Below are 20,334 nucleotides of genomic sequence, written 5' to 3' on the forward strand. Positions count from 1 at the left end.
GAAATTTTTTGATGACATAACTAGTTGACTTACAAATGTATACAAAGCAGCACCTACAGAGTAGCACCCGTTTAAGCGGGCAGCCCCATACATCAACTGAAACAGAAGATAAAGCTGAATCTGCAGTTTTAGTCTCTTCCAAATCATTGGACTTTGTTTTCAAAAATGTGAGATTTAATTACTCAATTTCTCGACATTTAAATGAAAATTCAATGCTATCAAAACCAAAATCTGCTGAGTTCCTTTTTGATGATTATGAATCTTCTCCCAGTCCTTCAATAGTGTTTTTTCCACAACCAGGACCAAAGCAACTGGAATTGATATATTTACAGAAAACACTAGATGAAGTGGTGTATACGGAACGAAGCTATCTTGAGAAACTATACTATTTGAAAAAGATGTACCTTGACAGTGTGTCATCGAATATCAAAATAGAGCTTCCCACTCCCATTGTAATAATAAGACTCTGTTTAGAGCAAATTATCAATATTCACGAGACTATACTTTATGATCTTGATGATATCATGTCAAACAAAATCACAAATATCAAAAAGCAGGTAGATAAAGTTTCAGTCTTGCTTGCGCAAATTGGATTACATAATTTTTGGTACTCGTGGTTCTGCATTCAACACGAAACAGTTGGAAAAACCTTTAATGAGGCAAAAAATATGTCAAACAAGACTAATTTTAAAAACATAAATCGTTCAACGCAAAGTATGGTTCAAGGAGTACGAAATTTGATTGAAGCTGGACAAGTCGGTGTTCAAAACAAGGACCTTTCCTTTAGTTCTCTTTGTCGGCAGCCAATTTCGAGAATTCTCAAGTACCCATTGTTTCTCAAGGACCTCTCAAAGAAATATTCCATTCTAGGTTTTGATAATACTATTCTTGAGAAAAACCTATCAATCATACATCGGAGTCTTGATCAAATAAATGATGCCAAAAAAAATTTTGATGAATCAATTCAAAATTTGAAGACCAGCCTTGACCAGCTCATTGATTTTGAACACTGTTGGGGGGATAGTGTTATTGACAACAATAGCAACAGCAACAACAACGACAAACACAAAGAGAGCAAAAATGATAATCCCTATAGTTGTTCAGAGTATAATGATGTCGAGTTAAACATTGACTTTTTTGGCGACCCGGTCTTAATTGGATTTTCAGCAGTAATCACAGTTCACAATGGCAAGCCCAAAGTGCATCATTGCCCATTAATCCTCTTTAAAAGTCATTTACTAATTCTCAAGTACCGAAATATTATCAAGCGAAACTTCGAGAAACAACTAGGTGAAAAGAATGGAAAGAAATTCAAGGTTGATTTCATAATTCCTTTGGCAAACACTACAGTGTATTGCGAGTCCAAAAATTTTAACCAGGGATTGCACTTGATTAGTGAAAATACAATCAAATTGGTGTTCCGAGTCCATTATGTCCAGTTTGAAGTTGTGCTCTGTTATCCAAGTCATTTAGAGTTTAGAATATGGAGAACCCATTTTCGGGTGATGGTAAATGAGGTTAACTGCGGATCCTGTGAGTTTGCAGATGATGCAAATATTATGGTAAGGTTACATGCGGTTCCACGAGAAGTGGATACATATTGCCAAAGAAATTTAGAGACCTCTAAAGTTTTTCACTACAAACACATTAAAGTCTCTTTGCATGCAGAATGGTGTCTACACGATAGGGGAGCTGGTGAAACTCAAATCCTGCGCTGTAGTGAGCTAGATAAGGTGCATTACAAATTGGTTTTGAAAGCACTCGATGTTTTCATAAATGAGAGGTTATTTGCACACTTGGTTTCTGCTGAAACGCACATTTATTTCAACAAGTTTCATTAGTTATGATTCACGTGCTATATACTAGTGGGTTTTTTATACATCAATTATAATCAACCGTCATTAATAGTATACTCAAGAGTTAAGCATCATTTTTTTTTTGTTCTTTTCGAGTTTTTTGTTATTTTTTTTTTCGTTTTTTTTTCTATCACATTTCTTCTCTAATTCAAAGATCAGCCTCTTTTGCTTTTGTATTCATTCAACGTTCAATGAATAGGGCACTTTCAGACTCTTTGATATTTGTTTTTGATCCATTGCAAGTACTGACTTAGTTACCAGTATCACGTGCTCCAATTGAGTCGTTACGAGAAGCATCTTCATCATTGAGATCAGAATTGTGCTTGTCTGATCCTTTGTCCAAAATAATCTTAATCACTTCGTCGACATTCGAAGTCTTAAAATTATTGTTCAAATCCTGCTTAGAAGCTTCATCTAGAATTCCATCAGCACCACCTTGTCTATTGATAAACACTTTGAATACTGAGACAATATCAATTAATGGAATTGTTGTGTCTCCGCTTTTGTATTTCTTGTACAATTCTGGATCGTCAACGAAAATGACAAAGTCATTGTCTGCACCTTTGTAGAAGAATTTATGAGGGTTATTTGTCATTTTGATTTGTATATGTTTCTAATCTAGGTTGTAATACTAACTGATTTTTTTATTTTAGTTTGATTTTCAGTGATGGGAAGAAGAAGAAGAAGAAGGAGAATAAGAAAAAGGAAGAAATAGGCAAGTGGAAAGAATTGATGTGAAAACGAAGCAATTGCTGGATATTTATAGTTATTTTTTCGGGTTGGAAGAATGTAGCAATTATGTAGTATTGTACTAGAGAAAAAGGAGGGGGAGAAATACGTTGTTTCGTCGACTCTGACGTAACTGGTAATTAATCATGAACAGCAACTATTCTTACAGTCCACTTTCTTGGACATAAATAGCTTGTCACTGTGGCACGCACAATTAAACTACATCAGACACAAAGAGCTCGAGGGGGAGGGGGAGAAAGAAAGGGAAGAGGAACAGAGGGTATAAGTTCTATTATTCTACTTGTTCTTCTTCTTCTTCTTCTTCTTCTTCTCTCTCACTCTCCCTTTTTGTTTTTCTGTGCACGCCACACCATAGTTTCTTTTGTATGTTCAATCAAATGATGTTGTATAGAGAAGTAGAGCGCCAGTCCATTGACGTAACTCAAATCCATTAATGCCTAATAGTATTGTGTATGTTGTGTTCAATTCAAGTCTAGTCTCGATGGGTTGAATGTCATTGCCAAACCTAAAGGAAATATAGGTTAAAGTTGCTGCTTCAGGACCAAAGATTGCTTTCACAAAATCGACCCACTGTGAGTCAGTCGAATCCGCGCGCAGAGAAAGAGAGAGAAAAAGACAAGCTAAGTTACGTCATCTATCCTCACGTTTATTGAAACACCTATTCTTATATTCATCAACATCAACATCAACATATTCTTCTTGTTTTTTTTTCTTCTTTTTCATTTTCATCTTCTTTTTCATATTTCCTTAATTTTTGGAAATAAAAATAAATTGCTGCGAAAGAACTATTGGACTTTGTCGTTTTTTTATAGAAAGAAAAAGTTAAGCTAGGCTCAAATGTAAATTTCCATACCTATACGCAAATACTGTAGCAGTGGCGCAGATTATTTATTGTGAAACTAATTCAAAAGTTTGGTTCTATACTCTATGAAGACTTCCCACTGAAACAATTTCAAACAAAAAAAATTGTTTTTATGATGATTTTGCTTCCACTTGGATGGAATAATCATCAATAATGATTAAGTTAGAGTAAAGATATTGAGTGACTTTCTTTACCTATTATTCCTTCGTTCAATTCTTCTTCTTTCTCCACCCTCTTTTCGTCTCTTCATTCTTCTGCTATGCTTTCTCGGATGTTTTCTCCGATCAGGTAGCGTTTGCAGTGGTGACATGTCGGACCTTATCCTTAATTTCTTAAATGCACGTCATCCAAACCCATGTTTAATATCCGAAATTTCCCTTTGATTATATGGACCAATATTTATTCCAAAAAACTTCACCAAAATCATGAAAATAAAAAGGCTTCTTCCAGACATATATTCATCGACACCCAACTTGCTTCATACTTTCTCCTACACATATTAAGAATTATATATATAAATAAATATATATATATATAAATATAAAAGTGTACATATACACACACCCACACACAAGTGAGAATCAGCTCCCTATTGATAAGATATTTACTCCCAAACCATTTCATCTCTCAAAAACGAAATCCTCTCAATCAGCTCCTTCAGCAAACATGGTTGTGGATACGATTAAGTCCTTTTCCAATAATGTGGGGACGCACATCAAAGACGCTTATAAAACAACGGGAACAGAGCTTCACCATTTCTCTCGCACTGTAAAGGATACTATCACATTCCACCATCGAGACTATGACAAGGACGATGAATTGATTTCTGATTATAAACATGATTTAAAGCAAGCGAGAAAAGGATTGAAGCATTTGATATCACAAAACAACCAACTTTACAAGAGGTTACTCCCCGGGGTGCTTGCAATGAATCTAAAGGTTGCCAAGGACTTTATCAATTTGATTGGTCCCAACTCTTTACATTTCAAAAACATTGAGCGATATTATCATGACTTTGACGTTTACCAGGCTACACAAATTATTCCCCATGTTCATCCAAAAGAGAGAGAGTTTTTAATTGAGAGTGTAAATGAAGAGTTGTATCAATACACGAGGTCAATAGAAGGGTTGAAAGTACACTTGGATGAAGAAAACGAATACTTTGCCCATTCATTAAACCCGAAGATCAAGAATATGCGGAAAAGATTAAATGAAACTTTGAAATTGATCAAGCACAGAGATAGAGCAAGACAAGACCAAGATATCTTGAATAGGAAAATTGCCAAAATGAACCAAAAACAACCACCATTGAGTGAAAAGGACCAGAAGCATATCGAAGAATACTTGAAAGAATTTGAAGTAATCGATACCAAATATAATGCACTAAACGACAAAGCGGTTGCAATTTTGCCACATATAATGTCTTTTTTGCAAGAGTTTCTTGAAAATATCATCAAGTTGCTCATTTGCCACCAAACAACCGTTTACGAAAAGACAATGGAGACCTTGAAGTACTTCAACATATTTTACGGTTACATGAACGAAGAAACAATTCCTGATTATGAAACTATAACTACACAATGGGAGCAAGATATAACACGGACGAGACTCCAACTCGAGTCCTTTCTACAAGTTGTTCAGGGCAAACATACAGATATAAATGAGGATATCGATGACAAGGATAAGGCACTGAAGACACACAAGTTTTGGGTTAGTATGACTAATCGACTACAGGAAAAGAAACATGTAGTAAAGCCAAAGAATCAAACACTGGGAATGTTCAACGACACTGTAGCGATTGACCCATTGGACGCCTTTGTCAAGTATGAGAATCCTCAAGCAAACCAAACTGAAACATACCATCCACGCAAGGTGATTGCTATTGAAGATGTTGTTGTTTTGAAGAAAGAAGTTACACCGCCTCCACCATTACCACCAAGACGAATGTCTGCGCTTCCCATCTTGATACAAACACAAACACACTATCAAAGTCAAAGTCAAAGTCAAAACCAAAATCAAGATCAGGCGTATAACCAGCTGTCATTGCCAGTATATCCTTCAGCACTCAACGAATCGATGGAGTCATTGAATCTAGATGATGATTACGATGATGATGGTGCATCTTCCATCATTTCAGACTCCTCGGATGTTAGTTCTATTTCAAGTGCTTCTTTTAGTCGAGTAACAACAAGAACATCAAGTGACAAGCAATCTTCTACAGAGAGACACTTGAGCAAAATCTATAATACCGCAAAGAATGAGATCAAAGTAGCTCCATTGGCTTTATCGCCATCACTTTCAGCAGAAAAAAATGTATTATCATGGGATTTCCCTGTGACTGTGCAAAATTCATCTGAAAGACCACCAATGACACGTGCTTATGAATTGTCCTTGTGGCAAAAATTTTTTGACAAGCTCGATAAGTCAGCATCAACAGAACGAGTGGCCAAATACGACTTTGATGGGCGTCACGTTGGTGATTTATCATTTAAACAAGGTGACACCATCGAAATCATTTTCGATTTCCAACGGGTAGATAGTTTATACCTGCAAGATAACCACAACTGGTTAATCGGAATTATAAGAGGGGACGATAGCGCAAACACCTTGTCTTGTAGAATTGGACTAGTTCCCAGCAATTACCTAGTGTAGGTAGTTCAAATAACAAAGCAAGAAGAAAAATACCAAACCAAATACTTATTTGCATTTACAACTAATGCACAAAGTCCATCTACCTATCTACTAGTTACTTAACTCGCCATAAATATTGTCCATCCTGTTAATTATATATATATATATATTCAAATTATGTTAAATCGCATTACAGACTCATTAATTTACTTTTTGTTTTTTTTTTTTTTGTTTGTTTGTTTTTTTTCCTTCTCTTCTTCCCATTTTTATACCCATTTACTTACTTACTAATTTGTAAATCTTTCTTTTTTTATTATTTATTATTATTATTCCTCATCTTCTCTCTCCAAGCTTAGTACAATCCACCAGTTCTTTGTTTCCTCAATGCATTTTGTTGTTTTTCAGTCTCTGAGTCCCAAAGGATAAAATCGTCCAATGCTTTACCAGCTGGCACCATTGGCAAGACTGGCACTTTCTTTTCAACGTAAACTTCCAAGAGGACTGGCTCTTTACAGTCCAAAAATTCCTTAACACCAGACTTCAATTGATCCTGGGTCTCGATTCTGATACCCTTGACGCCCATAGCCTCGGCCAATTTCATAAAGTCTGGGTTAGTTTGATGTGTGTGCGAGTATCTGTGTTCGTAGAATAAAGATTGCCATTGTGTCACCATACCTTGTTCTTCATTATTGAGGACACAAATCTTGACTGGTGCTCCGGCTTGAACTGCAGAAGAGAGTTCAGTAAGGGTCATGTTGAATGAGGCATCTCCATCAATGTCAATGACAATAGCATCTGGCTTAGCCACTTGTGCACCAATAGCTGCTGGAAGACCATATCCCATGGTTCCCAAACCACCTGATGTGATCATGGTTCTTGGCTTGGTCCATGTAAAATGTTGAGCTGCCCACATTTGATGCTGTCCAACACCGGTTGTAACAATAACTTCCTTATTGTATGTCATTGATTGGTCCGAGATTTCCTTAATCAATGTTTGTGGCTTAATTTTGGATTCTGGTGTTTCCAATTGGTATGAGTATGGGTATTTCTCTTTCCATTCATTAAGTTGAGCAAACCATTCTGGTCTGTCGCTAATGGAGTTTACGAGAGGAATAAATTTCTTCAAGTTTGCAGTGACATCACCTTCAATAGCCTCGGTTGCCTCAACAACTTTGTTGATGTTCTTTGGCGAGATTTCAAAATGCAAGATACCACCACGGTTCTCGCTGGCTGCCAATTTAGCTTCTGGAGCAAATTTGGCAATGTTACCAGTAACACGATCGTCAAATCTAGCACCAAGAGCAATGATACAGTCAGCATTTTGTATTGCTGTGTTGGCTGCAGCACTTCCATGCATACCCAACATATCCAATGATTTGGAATCTCTTTGGTCAAATGCACCCAATGCCTGTAATGTGGTGGTAACTGGAATGTTGGCCTTGTCAGCCAACTCCTTCAATAACTTGGGTCCATCTTCGTGGTTGAGAATACCAGCACCGCAGTAAATGATTGGCTTTTTGGCCTTGTTCAAGATGTTTGCTGATCTCTTGATTGCTTCCGAGGTGAACTCATTTACGGCTTTCTTTGTAATCATACTCAATGCATTGGATGGTAATGTAGTCTTGATTGGGATGGATTCTCTCAAGATTGATGCTGTGACATCCTTTGGTAAATCAACCAAAACGGGACCTGGTCTACCAGAGGTGGCAATCTCAAATGCTTCGTTAATACGCCTTGGCAATTCAGCAACATTCTTCACCATAACATTCCACTTTGAACAAGACCTTGAGATACCAATGACATCAGCTTCTTGGAAAGCATCGGTACCAATAGCGGTAGTGGGCACTTGACCGGTAAACACAACCAATGGAACACCATCCATTAATGCGTCCGCCATTGGAGTGATGACATTTGTGGCACCAGGGCCCGAAGTAACCAAGACAACACCTGGCTTACCGCTGGCTCTGGCATAACCTTCAGCCATGTGGCCGGCACCTTGTTCGTGTCTGGGCAAAACAAATTTAAATTTTTCCGAGTTGTAGATAGCGTCAAACACTGGCAAAATGGCTCCACCTGCATATCCAAACACAGTGTCTACATTGTGTCTAAGCATCATTTCATGGAAGATTTCACCACCGGTCAAACCAATAAATGAGTCATCCATCACAACATCTTTTTGGCCGCCAAGTCCACCACGACGATGGCGCTGCTGCTGCTGTTGTTGTTGTTGTTGTTGTGCAAGAGGAGTGTTGTGCAATGAAGTGATTGGTGGAGTTTGTTTCAGTGGTGAATCGACATCAGCAGTATTGAAAGCAGGTGAAGGTGTTGGTCTAGTTGCCGAAGCTGAACTAGCTGCCGAAGAGGCATTTTGTTGGTTTACCTTTGTGAATGTTCTAGTTTGTGATTTGGCGACTTGGTAAAGTTGTTTTTTCATACAACTGCTGGATTTAATAGTCCTTGAAAGCATCTTGCAATAAAAAAAAAAGGGGGGGTTCTGCAATGGTTTGTTTAGAATAGATTAGATTAGATTCTGATATCTCGATAAATGGAGGAAAAGAAAAGAAGAAAATCAGGAAAAGAAGAAAGATATCTGGTGTATTGATCAAGGTTGGAAAGAAAAAGAGGAAAAAAGGAAAAGGAAAAGAATCAACCAAATCTTGTGAGTAATCGCTATATTATTTTGTCTTGGGGTTAGTCACAGTAGAGATCCTATACCGGTGTATTCAATTTTTTTTTTTTTCACTGGTGACTCTTTACAAAAAAATTTTTTTTTTTTTTTCTTTCTTTCTTTCTTTGTGAAAAATTTCATTTTCCGGAACTAAGGAAGAGGAGGAAAAAAAGAAAAACTGGAGTATGATGTCTTTTGAGCAAAAGAAGTGGATTATGTAATACTACTGTGTGAACTTACCTAATGCTTTGGTAGCAAACGCAGACTTATTATATAATTGTATTATACTATATTACATAATACCTGACAAATATATTGCTTAGCAAAAAACAAATAAAAAAAAAGAAAGAAAACAGTTTGTTTGTCTTGAGTCTTTTCTGTTGTTTTTTTTTTTTCATTTTCATTTTCATTTTTTTATAGGTCCCTTTACCGCTCTACTGCAAACTTCCTCCCCGCCCCACTTGCTCACATATAAATATTGTATATAAGTAATGTATTGTATATATATATAAATTTATATACTAAAAAGTCTGGACGAACGGAGGAAAATATTGTACATTTGTTAAGAAAAAAAATAATAAAAATAAATGAGGAAGAATGAAGAAAAGGAAGAAAAGGAAGAAAAAGCCTTAAAGTGCGCATACGTATTCAGATTACCAAATGTCACGTGGTGCTTATCACGTGGTCTTGATTTAGTTTATTCTGATGACTAGGAAAAATAAAGACACGCTCACACTCACGCAGTCACGCACTCACATGCACGTGTTGTATCACTAACAGTGATGGAAGTACATACATTCATCCTACTTTTGACTATATGAAATTGGTCATTTCAAGGTAAAAAAAAAAAAAAAAAATCAAGATACAAGAAATGTGGGGAAGATAAGGAAAAGAGAAGGTGGGGAGGGGAGAGCGGTGAGAAGAGAGATAGAATTAAAGAAAGTGATTGAATGTACATTATCAATTTTGGGATAGTCTCGTGTTCATTCTCATTTTTTTACAGTTTTTTTTTTTTCAGCTTTATAAAAGAAGTAATTTTTTTTATTCATTTCTAGTCTATCATTGTTTCGTATCATTTTTATTTCAATTTCAATTTCAATTTTTTTTTTTAATTTAGTTTACTCGGCTAGGTATGGTCTCGGCTCGAGATCCTCTGTTCGAGCAACACTCTGACTTCGACTTGGATTTTGACTGTGAATAGGTATTTGATGTTGTAGATGATCTTCAGTTGCTAAATGTCTCGGCTGGATCTTTTCGTCACTCATTGTGCCCGAAGTATCGTCATTCTCCAAAGATCCACCAATTCCATTAATAATCTCTGGGGCTTGCATCTTGCTATTGTTGTTTTTAAAGTTATTGCTGTTGTTGTTGATGTTGTTGTTGTTGTTGTTGCTATTGATAATGTCATTTTCGTTTTCGCTTCCTCTTACTCCAAGATTGTGTTCATCATATGGTTCCTTGACATAGGCGTGGATTTTTTCCAATTCTTTTTCGCGATCTTGCGGCGTTCCCCAATCAAGGAAATCTCTCCTCACTTCAACGTAATCATAAGCAAACTCACCAATTTGGTCTTCATCGACACCCATTTCTTCTCCATTGTAATCAACACGCAAGTGCAAGCCAGGGATCTTGTTTATGACAAAGCACAAGATAGCAGTAACAACTCCAGCATAGGCAAAAGTGGCCAAGATATAGGCGATTTGTATATACAATTGTTTCCAATTGTGATCGATCCAACCACCTTCATGAGTAGTCACTCCATCGTAGCCAATAACGGTGGCTGAGCCAAATAATGCATTAAACAATAAGCCAATAACACCAGCAACACCGTGCTCTGCCCAGACATCCAAGGAATCATCGACATGGCAAAGATACTTGATCTTGGTTGACAAGTTACACACTATACCAGCAACAACCCCCAAAATAACACTTGCCCACAATGGGATCATACCTGAGCTCGGAGTAGCTGCCACTAAACCGGAAATGCATCCAGAACAAACAGCTACCATGGACCATTTGTTTTCCAATCTGAAATCAAGCAAGCACCATGAAATAGCACCAAAAGCGCCACACAAGTGGGTGTTCATCATTGAATAAGCAACCTTGACACTAGGATTGGCGCACGAGAAACCATTGAAAAACAACCATCCAACATAGAGCAATGCCGTACCCAAAAACACAGTTGAGATATTATGTGGACGATAGTTAATCATCAATGTTTCATTTCTTCTTCCCAAAAATGCCGAGTAGACAAATGCAGAAACACCAGAAAGGATCTCAACTGGACCTCCGCCTGCATAGTCCAATGCACCAGATTTGTAGTTCATGGCCCATCCACCGCCCCAGATCCAATAAACCACGGGACAATAGACTATGGTGGCCCAGCAAAAGAGAAACACCATTGCTGGTAAGAAACGGCCTCTTTCTCCAATACATCCACCTGCCAAGATGGCCAATGTCACCAAGAGGAACTGCAATTGGAAAATGGCAAATGCCAATTGTGGAAAGTCCAGATCGTCGCTTGATGCACCCAACAAGTTTTTGAATCCAAAGAAATGCAAGTCTCCAATGAATGGGTTTGTGCTCTTGTCGCTAAACGCGAGAGAGTATCCCCAGAAATACCATTGGAAGATGCCGATAAAACTCGACATTATAACGATCCAAATCATTGATAATGCACTTTTCCTTCTGGCTAACCCGCTGTAAAGGAAAGCGAGCCCTGGCACCATGATCCAGATCATGGCAGAGGCTATTGTGAATAAAAGAACATAACTTTCGTCGTATTCCAAGTTTTGAGTGAATAATTGTCTTCGTGTTAGAAGTTGCTTGATTACTTCTTCTGTCATTATGGTTTATAATTAGAAATTGAAAAAAAAAAAAAAGAAACGAAGAACGAAAATAATTTGGAATTCAGGATATGAATATTTAAATATTCTTTCCTATGATAGTTTGGTGGTTTGATGAATAATGAATCAGGTCGAAATGAAAAGCTATAGGAATTTGTGTGGCTAGTATGTTTGTTTTTTTCTTATAAACCTCTTTATTCCTTGTGTTTTTTTTTACTTTAGCGTTGTTGAGTAGTAAAGTATCCTGACTCAAGTGACTCAAATTGTTTCTTCAATGCTAGGTTGAAAGATGAGAAAATTAATGGTAAAACCAGTTGTTTGTGTTTTCTTATTGGTTCAATGATGATATGGAAAGTAAGTGGTGAATAGTTGATGAAAAGATGAATAATGAAAATGGATTGTTGAATCGAATATTGAAAAGAAATGGAAAATGGAAAAAGGAAAAAGGAAAAAGAAGAAAAAAAAAAGAAAAGAAAAGAAAAGAAGGGAACCGATTGTAGATAAGTTGAATTTATCAAATCTAGTGTGATATTTTTTCAATTTTGCCAAAATGAATATAGTTTTTCTTTTTTTTTTATTATTAATATAAATTCATATACATATATATTTGTTTATATATATATATATATATGTAGGCACAGTATATGATTATGATATCGGTATGGAAGAAGAAGAAGAAGAAGAAGAGGAAACTAAAATAAAAATATAAATATAAAAATATAAATAAAAAAAAAATATAAAATGCAATAATGCGAGTTACAGGACATCTCTCACCATGTATATGATTGACGGTCTTTAGTAGCTATTCCTTTCACAGCCTTCCAGAGCCCAGCAAAAAGCAATTAGCCGAGACGAGAAAACTGGAGCGTGATGTAAGCATCTACGCATGGCGAAGGAGACTGGTGGTGGGGGGGGTGAAGGGGAAGGGTAGGTAGAGAAGAGCAAAGAGGGAAGAGCAAAAAATGGAAGATGGAAGATGGAAGATGGAAGGAGGCTAAGGCGGCGGTTCATAAAATGTATAGAGAGATGGTGCATCGAGTAGAAACAATAGAAGAGTTTTGGTACAAAAACAAGCGCACTAATAGTTGTAAATATATATATTTATACATACACTTTTTATTACTTTGATTATTACCAACTTGTATGGTGTTTCCCCCCCCCCCTTAGTTTTCCTATAGTAACTCAGACATGCATTTACGACTTGACTTTACTTTCATATGTAATTTTTTTCTATTTTTTTTGTTTTTGAGGTTTTTCTCTGATGACAGGACAGTTTCTGATTCGCCGATAAAGAATCAGAGATAGATTTTCCTTCTTTACATCTGCATGTCATCTTTTTTAATTTCTTTTTTTATTTTTTTCCTTTGTTTTAGCTTCTTCTCACAAATTAAAAAAATTTTTCGTTGGCGGCGGTTGTGCACGTTTCTTTTTTTTTTTTGCAGCAATTGAGATTGATTATAAGTTTGAAAAAACAAAGAAACTACACCGAGTTTTACAATAAGGTACTCATGTTCTCACACATTCTAAACAATGTTTTGTTCTATCCATTTGGTCTGTGCATAGTTTGTAAATTATTTTTTTGAAGAGGCAAGAAGAAGTAATGAACTCTTTCCAGTTTCTTCTTCTCTTGTTGTTGTTTAATTTTTTATGATTTGGACAAAGTTGAAATACCATGCTAGCATTTAGTAAAGAAAAAAGTAAAAGAAAATTTTTAATTCAAAAAAAAAAAAAAATGGGAAGAAAAAGGACAAAAAGTTGTTCCATGTTAAATGTTTATATTACATAATTTCTTACCTAATAGTAATTGACCAATCATATTTGAGATGGCATTCTTATCAGAAGACACAAAAGTAGCACCTGCCTTATCTCACATCCCGCGTCTCAATTTCAACTTCGCAGATTGCTTGTTGCCTGTTTCTCTTTTTTCTTTTTTCTTTTTTTTGTTTTGTAGTTGTATTTATTGTTGTTACACAGCTTTCAAATTTGTTGACTATTTTATTGCCCATACACTCTTTACTTACTTCTTATTCGGTTTACTATAGCTTGAGAGGGAGGGAGGTAGTAGGTAAAGAGGAAATTGCTCTTGGTTATCTGTACAATAGCTTAAAAGGGGTAGTAAAAAAGATTGCAATATTGTGTATTACATACAAGTGAATCACCCTACCCTGTTGAATAGTGTAAACTTGTACTTGTACTTGTACTTGTACTAGAACTTGTGTTTGAGTTTGCAAAAAAAAAAAAAACCCAGGATTTTGCACTTTTATATATATACATATGTATTATCAGTATTAATGTGTAAATAGTTATTATTTACCACTACAGCATAGTCTCCACAAGTGTCAAGGGAAATGTGTCTTTTTCTTTATCTTATCTATCTCTATATAAGTATTTGGTTTTGCTTATATGTTTCCTAATTGCAAGTTGTCTTTACGTACTCTATATAAACAAAATATGTGTATAAAGAGAGGCAGAGAGTGTAGATGTGTAGATGTGTGTAGGTGTGATGTTTTCTTTTTTTTTTGGGTCTTGAAGGAAATATTGTGTACATATTTGGGCTGCTTATTCACTTGCAAATTACTTTCCGGTTTCTTCCGGTAGAGTATAGGAGAAAAAGGAACTAAAGAATTTTGGAACAAAGAGAGAAAACGCCCTATGAATTTTTGTACTGCATGCAAAAAGAAAGGAACGGCAAGAACAGGAGTGAAGAGAAGAGTGGAAAAAGGCAAAATTGAAAACTGAAAAATTCAAATTCCGTTGTGTTCATTATAGTGAATCAGGAATATGCTAGCCCTACTACTGGTTAGATAAGAAAGCAAAAAAAAAAAAAGAAACTACTAGTGTGCAAAGATATAGTAGTATATATTAAGTGTTAATGTAAAACTTCTATGGGAAGTAACTGTTCATTTTTTTTCTGCTCTTTCTCTTCTATCAGCCTCTCTCTCTCTCTCTGTTTCTTTCTCTTCACAAATAGTTACACGTGATCAACTATGAATACAGTTAAATGATACGGCCATCTCCGAGACTGCGAAGTATCTATACTTCTTTCAAATAACTTTAAGAAGCGAAAAATAAAACTTTATAAACAAAGCAAAAGATTATGCTGCAAAGGGAAAGATATATATATATATATATATTCACGTGACTTTTCTTCTTCTTTTTTTTCCACTTTTTTATTGTTACAATAATTTAATTGATACGTGTAGTTGAGATGTAAGCTTTTGAATTTGGCCATTCTTAGTGACTATGTAGTACACTACTTACAGTTCAATTGTCTATATATCGAAACTCTTATTTTTTTTTTGCATATATACTGTGTGCTTGCAGAGACATACTTGCGGTATAGTGCATCAATTTGCATTTAGAGAGAGAGTGTGTGTGTGTGTCTCTCTGTTTCTATGTGTATATCCCAATAATCATAAGATACTACTGGCAGTTAAATGGTGAAAGATCTGGTAGATATTTTTTATTATAAGAATAAATAAGTTTACTGGATATGTCTTGGATTGCCCCACTCTTATTCTTCTTTTTTCTGGGGGGGAGGAGGTATATAAATGGATTTATGTGTGTATTATATTTTTTAGTATAAAGTAGGCTTGCAGATACCGGAGGTTGGAGTTTTCGTTTTTTTCTTTTTCTTCTGGCTGTTGCATAAGTTGAGTTAAGGGAAAAGATGGAGGAGGAGGGGGGGGAGTGGGGAAAGGTTAAAATAAGGAAGAAAAAAAAAAAAGGGGGCAACAAAGGGTGGAAAAAAAAGAGAAAAAAGAAAAAGAGAAAAAAAAGTCCGATATTTACCACGTGCAACTTACAGGTCTATATTTATTTTTCTTTATTATCATTATTACGTTTTTTAGCTCAACATTTTGACAAATTCAGTTAAACCACAGGTTTTCTCTTTTAGTGTGTGTGTGCTTAATATTGGTTTGTTGTTGAGGCTTATTGTATAAAGGTAATTGAAAAAAAACAACAACAACGAAAAAAAACAACAACCTTTAGCAGTGAGTTTTATCAAGTGCATTGTGTGTTGTCTTTTTCTTTTGTTCTACTTCTATTAATTCTAGTTTTAGTTTTTGGCAAGGGAAGGGGAGGGTGTCCTTTTTTTTTAATTTATTGGAATTTCAAGAGGGTGGGAGATGCTAGATACTTTGCTGGTGAAGTGTCCAATCATATTTCATGTTTCAGTAAAACCAGTATTTTGAAACGGTATCCTTAGTTGTGTTTTACACTAACAAATTGTGATGCCTTTCTTCCTCTCTCCCTCTCTCCACAATCACACACACACATACATACATACACTTCTCGGGGTTTCTATAAATCTTGGCTAACTTGTGGGGAGAGAACACAAGAATCTTTTTTTTTTATTTTTTTTTTTTATTTTTTATTTTATAATTATTTTATTTCTTCGAGATCTCTCCACACACACAAACACACACCCTCTCTCTCTTTCTTACTCTTTTCCCTCTTTCTCACTACAAACATTGATAAAAGAGAGAACAGAGATAAAGTTATCAATAGAGCAAAGGTATATTGAGTAGAAAGTACCTATTGTCATTGTATACTCTTATGCTATACATAAAACATCAAGGACAGGGTAGAAGGAAGTACAATAACCTAAAAAAAAAAGTTCTCTGTTGTTGTTGTTGTTGTGGTTCTTCGTAGTTGAGTATTTGGATGGTGTCCCTCTTTTCTTTTTTTTTTTTTTTGGTTTTTTGTTCTCAGTTTGTTGGGAGATGTTAATTGTCATTCGACGGAGTTTTGTAATTTTTTATATTTTTATTTATTTTATTTATTATTTATTTTTTATTTTATTTTATTTATTTCTTTGTTCGGTCTTTTGTACGAGAGGCTCATGCCACTTTATGTACGATGATTATGCAAAGTAAACAAGTACACTGTACACACTGTACACACTGTATACACTGTACACATGTAATCTATTCAACAAACCAAGTAAGACCTTGACACTCATCCTATTATTCGCAAACTTACAGAGACTCACATTTTACTCTGCTATTCTTTTACACTGGGCAACAAGGTTCAACACTCTTTTTATTATAACATTTTATTATAACATCTTATTAACACTTTTTATTATATTTTCTTAACCTGCTTTTTTTTGCAATCGCTGTTTTTCTTTATTTCTGATTTGTGGAGTAAGGAGATGGGAAAGAGGAGAAGGCAAGAAGGCAAGATTGGAGATGAAGATTAATTGGTTGTATGGGTATTATTTTGAGGTCTATTCTCTCTCTTTCCCTTTCCCTTTTTTTACATTACAGTTCTTGAAAGTAAACAACAAAAAAAGAGTCCTCGATATTATCAACCAAATTTTTTATGTAGGAAATATCTCTTGGGGGTAAGATACAGATATACCCCTCTCACTACTCCACCCTTTCCTTCCCTTTCCTTTCTTTTGGTTTACTCTACTTCTCCACACATACATTAACAATCTTTACAAAAAAATGTAGAAGCCAAAACAGAAAGAGGGGGGGAGGTCAACTTGTTCTTTTTTCCACTTTTACACTTTTCCATCCATTGTATAAATACAGGTCTCTATCCCATCCTCAATCTTGTTCTTCTGGTTTGTTTTATTTATCAACTTTCACCATTGGCTTTATAACAACCATAACCAACAACATCAACAACAACATCAATACTCACCACTGACTCATTCATTCAGCTTTTAGTTTGCCATACACCGTATAATTCTCAAACAATAGAATCACATAACCCAAAACAATACAAAAACAATACAAAAAAGAAAAAAGAAAACTACGCACCACTTCTAAAGAATAATAGAAGAACCTAAACTACAACTACAACTACAACTACAACTAAAACAACAATAATTTGGTTTCTTGACATTCATTCTTTTAACCAATTACTTTTCAGATTTTAGTTTTTCAGTTTTAACAATCCACAAGACCTTTCTTTTTTTTTTTGGTTTTCTTTCAGTAACAATTTACTTTTTTATTGTTGCCACCACACCCCTCCAGAAAAAGAAGACAATCGAGTAAAATTTAAAATTTATAAATTTTATATATAAAATTATAAATTATAAAATTATAAATTTAGATTTTTTTTTTTTTGCGAACAAGAAATATTCACGCCTTTTCTTTTCCACCCCCACAATCCCCCATTAATCCGACCACCCCCACTTTTACTCCCACAAACACAAACACCAACACTAACACTAACACTCCCCACCCCCTAATTTAATATTTATAAAAAATTTCAAAAAAAAAACAGATTAATTAATTCATAAATTAATTAACACACTCCACACAGTACAAACTCAACACGAGAAGATTAACTATATTAAATATTATTTATATTTTTTTTTTCTCCTTCTTTAAACTCAAGTATAAATACCCTAGATAATTTCCTCCCACAACAATGCCAGAACAAAAAAATACTCTGCAAAAACAATCTCAGTCTCATATTTCCTTGGACCATGAAAAGATGCAACAACCACCACAAGGATTTTTCGACAGACAACCAAATGGCCAAGAGCCAAACTTGAAGGACTTTGCCACCTACCAAAAATTGTACAATCAATCGATTCAAGACCCAAATGCATTTTGGACTAAACAAGCTCAAGAATACTTGCACTGGTCTAAACCATTTGAAGTTGCCAGATTCCCACAAGACCCCAAGGATGACTTTAAAAATGGAGACTTGCCCGCTTGGTTTATCAATGGTGAATTGAATGCATGCTACAATGCAGTTGACCGCTGGGCATTGAAGAACCCCAACAAGCCAGCAATTATCTATGAGGCTGACGAGGTTGGAGAAGGCAGAATAATCACTTATGGAGAATTGTTGAAGGAGGTTTCCAAATTGGCCCAGGTTTTGGTCAAGTTGGGCGTCAAGAAGGGCGACTCGGTTGCAGTGTACTTGCCAATGATTCCAGAGGCTATCGTTACATTGTTGGCTATTGTCCGTATTGGTGCCATGCACTCTGTGGTTTTTGCCGGCTTTTCTTCAGCCTCTTTGCGTGACCGTATCTTGGATGCCGACTCTAAGATTGTTATTACCGCTGACGAATCCAAGAGAGGTGGAAAGACTATTGAAACAAAGAAGATTGTGGATGGCGCATTGAAGGAATGCCCAGATGTACGCAATGTTATTGTGTTTAAGAGAACTGGTAACCCACACGTGCCATTTGACAATTCCAACGGAAGAGACTTGTGGTGGCACGAGGAGATGGCCAAGAATGGCTCTTATTTCCCACCAACCCCAATGAATGCCGAAGACCCATTGTTTTTGCTTTATACCTCGGGCTCTACCGGTAAACCCAAGGGTGTCCAACACACCACTGCCGGTTACTTGTTGGGTGCACTCATGACTACAAAGTATACCTTTGACGTTCACGAAGATGACATTTTATTCACTGCTGGTGACATTGGCTGGATTACAGGTCACACTTATTGTGTTTACGGTCCATTGTTGAATGGTGCCACCTCTGTGGTGTTTGAAGGTACCCCTGCTTATCCAAACTTTTCAAGATACTGGGAAATTGTTGACAAGTACAAGGTTAACCAATTTTACGTTGCTCCAACGGCTTTGAGATTGTTGAAGAGGGCCGGTACCAAGTATATTGAAAACTATGACCTTGGCTCATTAAGAGTTCTTGGTTCTGTTGGTGAACCAATTGCAGCTGAGGTTTGGCACTGGTATAACGACAATATTGGTCGTGGTAAAGCCCATATCGTTGACACTTATTGGCAGACAGAGTCTGGTTCTCACTTGTTGACTCCATTGGCTGGTATCACACCAACAAAACCAGGATCTGCCTCTTTGCCATTTTTCGGTGTTGAACCAAAGATTTTGGACCCAACCACTGGTGCTGAGTTGAAGGATAACGACGTTGAAGGTGTCTTGGCTATTAAACAAGCATGGCCATCCATCACAAGAGGTATCTACAATGACTATAATCGTTTTATCGACACTTATTTGGCACCATACCCTAACCACTACTTTAGTGGTGATGGTGCAGCAAGAGACCTTGAAGGCTTTTACTGGATCTTGGGTAGAGTCGATGATGTTGTTAATGTGTCTGGCCACAGATTATCAACTGCTGAGATTGAAGCTGCTTTGATTGAACATCAATTGGTTGCCGAGAGTGCCGTTGTTGGATATGCTGACGAATTGACTGGTCAAGCTGTTGCTGCTTATGTCGCTTTGAAGAAGGATAAGTTGCCAGCCAATACAACTGAAGAAGATCTCGAACTCATTAAAAAAGAGTTGGTTCTCACTGTGCGTAAAGAGATTGGTCCATTTGCTGCACCAAAGTTGATTCTTTTGGTTGACGACTTGCCAAAGACTAGATCTGGTAAGATTATGAGAAGAATTTTGAGAAAAGTTCTTGCTGGTGAAGAAGACCAATTGGGTGACACTTCAACATTGTCCAATCCACAAGTTGTCCAACAAATTATCGACATTGTTCACAAGAGCAAGAAGTGAGCCATTGCTAGAAAATATTAAAATAAGATAAAAAGAAAAAGAAAAATTTGAAAATGAAGCTGAAGCTGAAGCTGAAATGAAGGGAGAGTAGATGTTGATTTAGAGATGTGATGGCTTGCTTTCTTTGTGATTTTTTTTTTCAAAAAAAAAAAAAAAAGAAAAAAAAGAAACCGGGAAAAAAAGTAGATGCAATACTATACCTTGTTAGACAGTTTATTTCTTTAATATATTGATTATATGTTTATTTATGCTTAAAAGTCT

The 20,334-nt window shown here is 36.0% G+C and overlaps 6 protein-coding genes across 6 annotated transcripts; 3 read left to right on the plus strand and 3 right to left on the minus strand. All coding sequences in view use genetic code 12, as the record gives it.

Annotated features, from left to right (window-relative positions):
• Positions 1 to 35: 35 nt before the first annotated feature.
• PVL30_003323 (uncharacterized protein) lies at positions 36 to 1,841 on the plus strand (the record flags this gene model as incomplete). The annotated part of the gene is made up of 1 exon (XM_001525876.2): positions 36 to 1,841. One exon carries the CDS (start codon positions 36 to 38, stop codon positions 1,839 to 1,841), a length of 1,806 nt encoding a protein of 601 aa, XP_001525926.2.
• Positions 1,842 to 2,106: 265 nt separating this feature from the next.
• PVL30_003324 (uncharacterized protein) lies at positions 2,107 to 2,451 on the minus strand (the record flags this gene model as incomplete). Its single annotated transcript, XM_001525877.2, has 1 exon — positions 2,107 to 2,451. One exon carries the CDS (start codon positions 2,449 to 2,451, stop codon positions 2,107 to 2,109), a length of 345 nt encoding a protein of 114 aa, XP_001525927.1.
• Positions 2,452 to 4,134: 1,683 nt separating this feature from the next.
• PVL30_003325 (uncharacterized protein) lies at positions 4,135 to 6,120 on the plus strand (the record flags this gene model as incomplete). Its single annotated transcript, XM_001525879.2, has 1 exon — positions 4,135 to 6,120. The coding sequence occupies one exon, from the start codon at positions 4,135 to 4,137 to the stop codon at positions 6,118 to 6,120; it is 1,986 nt and encodes a 661-aa protein (XP_001525929.2).
• Positions 6,121 to 6,451: 331 nt separating this feature from the next.
• On the minus strand, positions 6,452 to 8,533 carry ILV2 (Acetolactate synthase, mitochondrial; the record flags this gene model as incomplete). The annotated part of the gene is made up of 1 exon (XM_001525880.2): positions 6,452 to 8,533. One exon carries the CDS (start codon positions 8,531 to 8,533, stop codon positions 6,452 to 6,454), a length of 2,082 nt encoding a protein of 693 aa, XP_001525930.2.
• A 1,352-nt stretch (positions 8,534 to 9,885) lies between these two features.
• On the minus strand, positions 9,886 to 11,613 carry MEP1 (low affinity high capacity ammonium permease; the record flags this gene model as incomplete). The annotated part of the gene is made up of 1 exon (XM_001525881.2): positions 9,886 to 11,613. One exon carries the CDS (start codon positions 11,611 to 11,613, stop codon positions 9,886 to 9,888), a length of 1,728 nt encoding a protein of 575 aa, XP_001525931.2.
• Positions 11,614 to 18,003: 6,390 nt separating this feature from the next.
• Positions 18,004 to 20,073, plus strand: ACS1 (acetyl-CoA synthetase; the record flags this gene model as incomplete). The annotated part of the gene is made up of 1 exon (XM_001525882.2): positions 18,004 to 20,073. One exon carries the CDS (start codon positions 18,004 to 18,006, stop codon positions 20,071 to 20,073), a length of 2,070 nt encoding a protein of 689 aa, XP_001525932.2.
• Positions 20,074 to 20,334: the final 261 nt, after the last annotated feature.

Source organism: Lodderomyces elongisporus, chromosome 4 (genome assembly GCF_030384665.1).
Source record: "Lodderomyces elongisporus chromosome 4, complete sequence".
Classification (NCBI taxonomy): domain Eukaryota; kingdom Fungi; phylum Ascomycota; class Pichiomycetes; order Serinales; family Debaryomycetaceae; genus Lodderomyces; species Lodderomyces elongisporus.